A 9,271-nucleotide genomic window follows, 5' to 3' on the forward strand; every position below is an offset into this window, starting at 1 on the left:
ATCTCCATTGGTATGAGGCATTTTGGGAAAACCAAAAGTAAAGCCATGAAATTTTATACTAGACAATATCATACCATTGTAGAGGTTCGTGGTTCCTAACACTAACCTATCAGAGCAGAAAGTTTCACTTGCCATGGTACGAAAAAGCATTTACCAAGATCATATCCTTAAAACATTCTATTTGTAAGAAAAGTCCATTTATTCTTTGTCATTGATTTTAACAAATTATTTATAACAGTGATCTAAACTAGGTATGCGTTTTCTTTGTTACCCGAGTGTATGTTTGCAAAAATACTTAAAGCAAGTGCAAACTTACTTAGACCAAGTTGGTTCAGGCAAGAACATTGGAACATCAGGATGGAAATGGCTCTGAAATTCAGCAACCAGTCGGCATGTTCCAGTCCCAGAAAGTGCCTGAACTCCAGAAAATCTCCTTTCCTTCGCAACATTTGAATCCTTTCCATAAATCAACTTAACACACTCATCCACAAATATTGAACTCACCGCAGCAGAAATCACTCTCTAAAATTCGAAAGCATGGAATGCAAGACTCAGCAGGAAACTAAGCATTGGAACTTACAAGAACTCACTACCGGCGATCTTCGATTCAGCATCTCCAAGACATTGAAGCACAACCGGTTTCCCCTAATCGATCCGATAAGCTCCCTTCCAAAGTAATTAATTCAAAAATCAAAAACACGAAAAACTTTCCACGAATTCAAAAGAAAGCAATAAAAAAAACAGAGTTTAATCATTACCACTCCAAGGTTGATTTTGTTCGTGCATGGATCGGCCATGAAAGCCTCCGTCGCACCGAAGATCGGATCCTTAGGAGCCGGTTTCACATGATCAAAACCATCCGTAACTCAAAGCCCTCGAAGTTGAAGTTTAAATTCATTGTTGGGCCGGTCTTTTGGACCGATCTAGTGGTTGCCGAATATTGAAGATATAATAAAATTAAATAAAAAACACTTTTTTTTTTAAAGTTATGAAATTAATAATTTATTAACTAAATTTTTACTAATTCTTAAGTTATCGAACCTANTGGAACATCAGGATGGAAATGGCTCTGAAATTCAGCAACCAGTCGGCATGTTCCAGTCCCAGAAAGTGCCTGAACTCCAGAAAATCTCCTTTCCTTCGCAACATTTGAATCCTTTCCATAAATCAACTTAACACACTCATCCACAAATATTGAACTCACCGCAGCAGAAATCACTCTCTAAAATTCGAAAGCATGGAATGCAAGACTCAGCAGGAAACTAAGCATTGGAACTTACAAGAACTCACTACCGGCGATCTTCGATTCAGCATCTCCAAGACATTGAAGCACAACCGGTTTCCCCTAATCGATCCGATAAGCTCCCTTCCAAAGTAATTAATTCAAAAATCAAAAACACGAAAAACTTTCCACGAATTCAAAAGAAAGCAATAAAAAAAACAGAGTTTAATCATTACCACTCCAAGGTTGATTTTGTTCGTGCATGGATCGGCCATGAAAGCCTCCGTCGCACCGAAGATCGGATCCTTAGGAGCCGGTTTCACATGATCAAAACCATCCGTAACTCAAAGCCCTCGAAGTTGAAGTTTAAATTCATTGTTGGGCCGGTCTTTTGGACCGATCTAGTGGTTGCCGAATATTGAAGATATAATAAAATTAAATAAAAAACACTTTTTTTTTTAAAGTTATGAAATTAATAATTTATTAACTAAATTTTTACTAATTCTTAAGTTATCGAACCTACTCTTATAACATAAAAATGCATTTACTCTAATTAATTAATTTATTTATATATCTAAAAGAAAATTTATTAAATATCAATAATACTTTTACAATAAATATTAAAATTCAATAACTAAATTAATACATACTAGAATTAAAACATTATAAACAATAATTTAAATATTTTTATTTATATATATATTATAATCGATGGTATATTATTATTGAGCTATGCTCACATTAACGTCTATAAAGTAGTTTTGTATGTGACTTTAGAGACAATTACGTAATTAAGAACGATTATTTTTTAGTTAAACCCTAAACCTAAAAAAAATCATCGTGGATTGAAATCAATAATCGACTGTTCGAATGGCTTTCTTCAATACTTTTAGGTTTATGCTCTACTTTGAATCAACTTTAATCATTATGGACGGGCTCCAAGATTTGACCCTAAAAGGCAGACTTAATTTAAACACCGAGTATGGTAACAATGAAAACAACTCCTTCTTCGATAAGATTATACGAACAAATATTTGAACCAAAATATTGTACAAATAAGATAATACTTACACTCGAGAAAAAAAAATACTGGTAAGAAAATTGACATTTCGAGTGCGAATACATTGATAATTTAAACAATATTTCTTGACAAAATCTTACGTTTTTTTAGTTACGTACGTTATGATATGTATATCATCGATTAGAGATCGTGCTTAGTAAAAACACGAACTCCGAATCGCGTCTAGAAGAAACACGAACTACAAGTAAAGTATACGTGAGTCATGTCTGCGCATTACTTTCACTCCATTCCTTGATTGCTTGCTTTACTGCTTTTTTCACCACTTGGGGCTTTACGATTTTTGTGTCTTCATTCTGCACAACAAAAAAAAGCGAATTTGAAGTTTTAATTGTTGGGTTATGTTCGTGTTAGTGAGCTTATGATATGGAACTCGAACCTCTTCCCCGACTGCTTGGAGTTGGAAACAATCGGAACAAGACACGTTAGCATCGAGGACTTCGAGTCCCAATTTTTCGAAGGCTTCTAGAATCCGAATTAACAATCCGGGCGAATTCTTTTCCAAATATACGCTTATGAGGAATCCTCTCGCTAAACTCTCGACATTCACCACCTGCACGTTCGACAGAGTCAATTCGCCGATAGGTACAACCGAGCGTGGCGCTCCGGAAAAATAGTTGAAAATCTCGAGTAAAAAAGCATGAAATTCAAAGGTAAAAGCTGAGTTATGAGAAAAGTACAGCACTAGAGCTTGTGGATGCATCAAATTCTGTGGGCTTCTCATGATTCATTGAGGAAGATGTTGCTGCTTTCTTTCGCTCTCTCGAACCCATTTCAGAGCCGCCGTCCGCCGTGTCTCCTCCACTCGCCGGCCACGCGCCACCAGAGGTTTTTGCTTTCTTTCTCTTGCAAAAAAATGCAGACCACGAGTTCCTCCTCATTTATATTTGCATTTTCTATTTATTTATTTATTTATATATATATAATTTTTATTTTATTTTATTTTATTTCCTTTTGCACGAGTGTTTCTGTTTCACTTGGGAAATTCAATTTTTGTACTTACTTTGAATTTACGTGATTGCCCTTTCTTTCGCTTTCCCAATCTAATTTCCCCCTCTAATTATTATTTTTTTCTACTATTTTTTACTTTAAAAAAAAAAATCTTTCGGTTTAGTTGAATTTTTGGAAAATTGAAAATTTGTGGTTCACGAGTTAACAATTTTTTAGTTGGGTCAACCTGATCAACTCGACCAACTCGAAAATAAGATTACAATTCACCTCAACCATACTCAACTTTTAAAATTATTATGAAAATTAAGAATATTTGGAGTTTGTTACTATTGCTAGTGACTTGTGAAGATTTGATATTCGGGTTTTATAAGATTTTAGTTATTAATATAACATGTATTGTGGATAAATATAATTTTTTTAAATAATTATAAAAAAATAACTCAAAAATATTATTATTATTATTATTATTGTAAATGTTTGCTGAATTCACCACACCTAAATGTGTGAAAGTTATGTTATTTATAATAAAATAAATTGTAAGGATATGGAAATAGTAATAAATGAAAATAACAATAAACAAAAAGATACCATGCTAATAAGGCAAATATTAAATATTTATCTTATAATAAAATATCAAATATAATATTGATTACTGAATATCCTTAACAATTATTATTATTATTATTGATATCGAAGTAATTTCAATAAAAATAAATTTATTAGAGACTAATTTTAAGATTTATGAAAACATAAAATTAAAATTAAAATATTTTAAAAAATATTAATTTAACCAATTTTAAAATGATAAGGTGATTTTGAAGAATAGAGAGAGAAAATTGAAGAGAGAGAGAGGATTTTCGGTCAGTTTGGGCAGGGAGAGGTCGGGGGATTGACAGCTAAATACCATTTGAAGAAACAAACGCCAAACTCCTCGTCACGTGCAGATTCCTCCACTGAACACCTTTGGCTTTGGCCCAAAATTCCAACTCTCCTCTAGCACGTGCGGATTTTCGTTACAATTGCACTTTTCTTGTAAGCAGACTTTACGATTATACGTCACTCACTTCTAATATCGAGTGAATCAAGCCAATTCAGATTTGCTTGCTTACTATTAGTCAGCTTATGCTCAAGCCTTTGAACTCATTGTGAGAAGAAAGTTTAAGAAAACAATGAGAAGAAAGTTTAAGAAAACAATGATCATAATCAATACGCTCTGTACGAGCATGACCATAATTCCCTTCATTGACAGAAATTTGAAAATAACCCTTTTCAAGTAATTTATAATGCTTTAACTATTGAGATATGTTCATATTGTATCGACCCATAACATCATTTTAAGGCTTCAAGGTGAGTTAGATATCCAAGAGCATTTTCGTCAGTTGTTCTTCCATTGTCTGTATGATGGAAGAGACGTTGAGATGAATCGGTCGTAGTCATTGCAGGGAATGAGCTAACTTCAGCTTCAGACGATTCTGACGATCCCCTTTGAGATGATCACACTATCTACTCCTCTGTTTTAAAAGTGAAGACTATCTCCACAGACCAACACGGTTCTTCCAGCATGTTTTGTCCTCACTCACATGCATCCTGAGAATATAGGTCACCCAACATACAATTGCTCCCAGCAAAGCACGTTTAGCTATAAAGTTCCTATGATTGAGCTACTCGAAAAAGGAAAAGAAAAAAAAAAAGTTAAACCTTATTGTATATGTACTAACTTTCTGTTCTTTTTAGGTATTTCTTAGTCATTCTATCCTTAGGATCGCCCTCATTTAGACGTAATCTCAGTTCATTCACGTATCATTATTTTACTCGAGTGTCACATCTGATGATTTTAATCGATATATTGTCGAACGTTTTTTGTAATTTTTAAAAAAATAAGAAATAATAAAATAACTCCAAACCCAGCTGTCTTGATAGCACACAAACAAACCGCATATGTACCCACCTATTCACGTGTAGTGTACCCATTAATCATCACAACCAAACAATTTCCCATCCCAAAACAAAATTTTGACTTACTCCCAAACTTATTTCTTTTTCCCTCCTCTCTATACACTCCCATAGCCTACAACAAACCCCTACATCCCACTACTTTTAACCAATGGACTCTTTTGTCCCTCCACCTCAAAAATACATTCGGTCCGGTCCGGTCCTGTTCGATTGATTGTGAGAGATGAATGTATCGACTCGATTCCCTGATCCATATTCATGAACTGTGAATTGAATCCAAATAAATGAAAATGACGACCTTCAAGTAAGTCGATTAAATTCGTCATTTTGACTTCTTTCTAGCCATGTTCGACGAACCAAGGACACATAAGTCTTTTCCGTCTCTATCTCCGTTACCTATTTCAATTTCCATCTCTGTAATTTTTTTCCTTTTTTGTATATATTTTATAAAAAAATCCTCATTTTTAATCGATAATTTCACACATAAAGCTTGGTATGGTGGGGACGAGGACAGATAATATAATCTACGTTCTCAGCCCCGCTTGAAATCTCTCCCTAGTCCTTCCTCTCCGGTTTAAACAGAGATTCTCTGTCCATGTTGGGACAGGTGTCCTTGAAGGCTCGACCTCACAATTAAATAGATATTTCTACTCGTTGATGGTCTTATTTTTAACCTTTTCTCTTCTTACCTCCTTCAAAATATATAATCTTCTATTCAACATAAGAATTAATTTGAATCAAAATTGAATAGTATAAGGGACGAGGAAATAAATTAATATATTAACCTTCTATTATATAATTAAAAGATTGAAACTATATAATAAAAATTGATAGCCATATAATATATAGTACAAAAATGTGGAGTAGGGCCAAATAATGGGTTTGAATTTTACAATAAGAACAAGATTTTGGTGTGTATTAGAGTTTGATTTATTTGTCTATGTTTCTTTATTTCCCCCTTCCTTCCTGCAGGTGGCCATTATGCACCATTCATAATTCCACCTAAAATCTTCTTTAATCATTGATTTAAAGAGAAATTAATAAATAAATAGAGGATTTTGGAGTAAATTGAATGTCGGAGTCATTTGTTCTTGTACTTCGAGTAGTATGTTCATCTCTCGGTATAGTTAATGTAGATTGACTAAGGCTCTATTCACGAGACAGGGCGGGGACGAGAAAGCCTTCTTCATCCCCATCTTTGCTTCCTACTTCAATTCTCATCCTCATGAAACTCTCGTTTATTTTTACGGAGATCGAAGCGGAGATTCTCCACATTAATTTACGAGGATCGGGTTCATGTGAGAAATTTTTTCCATCTTTCATATATATATATATATATATATATAAGAAATTTTAATTTTAAAGATTTTTTTAATGAATAATTTTTAATTTTAAATATATTTTTATTAAAAAATATAAAAATATTCACTGTATATATATACACGCACACATACATGTTGAATGGGGTAGAGAGACGTGGGGATTTAACAAGGATTCTCGGCTCTGTTGGAAAAAAAAAATCTTTTCCTCGCCATTCTCTATTTAAACAGGGATTCTCGGCTATGTTTCGAGACAGTTCTCACCGATTAAATAGGCATCTCTAAATTTTATTTTATTTATTTTTAATTCAATAATACATGGAAATGAATATTCAAATCTTTTTGCAGCGATACGAGAGGACCAAAATTTTTGCAACGAGACCGAGAAAACGAGATCAAATAGGTCATTCTTGGTCGTAACTTTAACTTATGCACATTTACATCTCTTACCATCAAATTTTTTTTTTTTTTATTCTAAAAAAAATTTACTAATAAAATTTTGGTAAAAAAAGTCCATTAATTATATATTATATGATTTTCTTGTCCGTTAGAGAATGTTTTTTTTTATTATTAAAAAAGGAATTACCTTTTTAAAAGGGTTATTTAGAGTCAAAATTAAAATTTTAAATAAAAAAAAATTAGAGGGAGAAGAAAAAAAAAACAAATTTGAAATTAATATAAATAATGTTTTAATTTGGAAATATGTGTCGTGATATTCCTTTTATTCATAATTAAATATTATTATTCATTAAAACAATGGGAAAATTCTAAACAAATAATGCCTACACCTAAAAATCTGTGGACATTAATAAACTCCAAATTGATGGATATAAATATCTTAATTATTAAAAAATTATATTTTCATATTTTAATTTTTTTAAAAATAAAATGTCTATTTAATAAAATTTGAATTTTAGAGAGAAAGAAAACTATTTTCTAAAAAATTTAATTTATAATCCCTCTAAAATTTTCACGCTTTACAAAAATTACTAAAATACCCTCACACTACTTTGTTCGTCCGCGACTACCACGGATAATAACTGACTCAAGTCACACTGATGGAGGTAAGTTACTTACAGGCGGCAACCGCTGACAACCATAGTCAATGACTAACTCTAGTGACCAACTCCGACAAAACCTACTAAACAAAATTGGTATTGGTTTGTGGGGATAGTTTTCACTTTTGGAACCGAGAAGTAAGTAATGTGACCATATCACAAGAGATGTAATAACATGTCAGGTTTATCAGGTGTCGAATCCAGATTCTAAATTTTGATCTTAATCTTAAGCTGGACATGAATCGTTACGAGGTCATATGATTTTAAATACAAACTTGAACTTGTATGTTTATTGTGATTACCTCGTTTTAGTATGATATAATATTCTTATATGTTCGGCCGACATAAAATTTATAACTCAATCCGACTCATATTTCAATTTTTAGCTTTGCTCAAGCTAACAACACGACCACAAGGCCTTATCCAAAAATTTTACCATAACACCTCAATCGAGTCTTATCGTATTTATGTTGATTCCTACGAATACACTCGATCAGAAATTTNACCTCAATCGAGTCTTATCGTATTTATGTTGATTCCTACGAATACACTCGATCAGAAATTTAAAATGGATAATTAACATGCTCGAAAAAATTTGCTTGCTCGGTTCACCCGTTCCTCTAGCTTAAATTTCACAAAATTACACACTTGGGTCCTAAATCAAGTGAAAAAAAAAGAAATTTTGAAAATCGGACTTGAAATGCTAAAAAAGTGGCTCGAAACGATCGGGGTCAAGGCATCTGGTTCAGTTGAACCGACCACATAATCATCTTCTACCCTTGGACACAATAGAAACACGTGTGGTTGGCTCTGATTGTCTGATTTTGCTCTCGATTCACAAATTCTAGGTCTCGATTGAAGTTAGTTTCTACACCAAAATTCAAGATCTATTCAATTTGAACACGTTTGTACCAAAGTTAACAATTAACGTTAACTTGGCAAGGAAAAAACGACATTCGAAGTCACTAGTTCATCAAGCTTATCCAAAATTTCATCACTTTTACAAGTTGTTGGATTCTCCGATATGTTGGATTTTTCAACCAATCAACGGTCACCATCACATCAATCAACCACGGATCATGGACTAAAAATAATAATCAGACTTAGCTTTGAGTAACCCAAAACTCAAAATTTAGTTGATTAGGTTGGTGGTCCGGAGTAATCCAAATAAAATTCACAACCCAACCCAACCGAACTCAACCCTCTATTTCTAGTTAGGTGGTCGGGTTGCTCTTTTTTTAAAAAAATCTCATAAAATTCAAATATTAAACATTCACCGATCACAGCTCCCCACTAATATTAGTTACAAAATATTCTTAATATTCATACTTAATCTTAAAAGTAAGGCAGGGTAGAATTGGATTGTAACCCTATTTTCGGGTTGGTCGTGTTGACCGGACAAAAAAAAAGTCAAACCGTGAACGAACTCATGTTTCTAAAAATTCAACTCAACTCAACCTTTATAGTTTGAGCTGGATAATTCAGATCAGTCGAGTTCGGGGTCATTTGAATATCTTTATTAATAATTTTATCAACAATTTTTTTTATAAATGTATTAATTTATATTCTATTAGATAAACCCTAATCATTTTAAGCTCTCAATTTAAAAAACATTCCGATATTAATTTAGAAATTTTATTTATTTAAATTGGAAGATTTTTTTTTTTTTTTTTTTTTTTTTTTTTTTTTT

General features: G+C 32.6%; 1 protein-coding gene and 2 long non-coding RNA genes across 4 annotated transcripts; all 3 read right to left on the minus strand.

Moving 5' to 3' along the window:
- Window positions 1-314: 314 nt before the first annotated feature.
- Window positions 315-863, minus strand: LOC111786052. The gene is made up of 3 exons (XR_002813742.1): window positions 759-863; window positions 581-666; window positions 315-456 (listed from the first exon to the last, which is right to left on the minus strand). It is a non-coding gene; the product is annotated as an uncharacterized LOC111786052 (long non-coding RNA).
- Window positions 864-1,052: 189 nt separating this feature from the next.
- On the minus strand, window positions 1,053-1,556 carry LOC111786053. The gene is made up of 3 exons (XR_002813743.1): window positions 1,459-1,556; window positions 1,281-1,366; window positions 1,053-1,156 (listed from the first exon to the last, which is right to left on the minus strand). It is a non-coding gene; the product is annotated as an uncharacterized LOC111786053 (long non-coding RNA).
- A 680-nt stretch (window positions 1,557-2,236) lies between these two features.
- LOC111786051 lies at window positions 2,237-3,188 on the minus strand. Of its 2 annotated transcripts, XM_023666406.1 has the most exons (3): window positions 2,981-3,188; window positions 2,680-2,853; window positions 2,237-2,596 (listed from the first exon to the last, which is right to left on the minus strand). In XM_023666406.1, the coding sequence occupies exons 1-3, from the start codon at window positions 3,179-3,181 to the stop codon at window positions 2,504-2,506; spliced, it is 468 nt and encodes a 155-aa protein (XP_023522174.1). In that variant the 5' UTR covers window positions 3,182-3,188; the 3' UTR covers window positions 2,237-2,503. The 2 variants fall into 2 exon arrangements, with proteins under 2 accessions (XP_023522174.1, XP_023522173.1); XM_023666405.1 differs by having other exon boundaries at window positions 2,237-2,853.
- Between the last annotated feature and the right edge of the window lie 6,083 nt (window positions 3,189-9,271).

This window comes from Cucurbita pepo, unplaced genomic scaffold (genome assembly GCF_002806865.2).
Source record: "Cucurbita pepo subsp. pepo cultivar mu-cu-16 unplaced genomic scaffold, ASM280686v2 Cp4.1_scaffold000969, whole genome shotgun sequence".
Taxonomy (NCBI): Eukaryota; Viridiplantae; Streptophyta; class Magnoliopsida; order Cucurbitales; family Cucurbitaceae; genus Cucurbita; species Cucurbita pepo.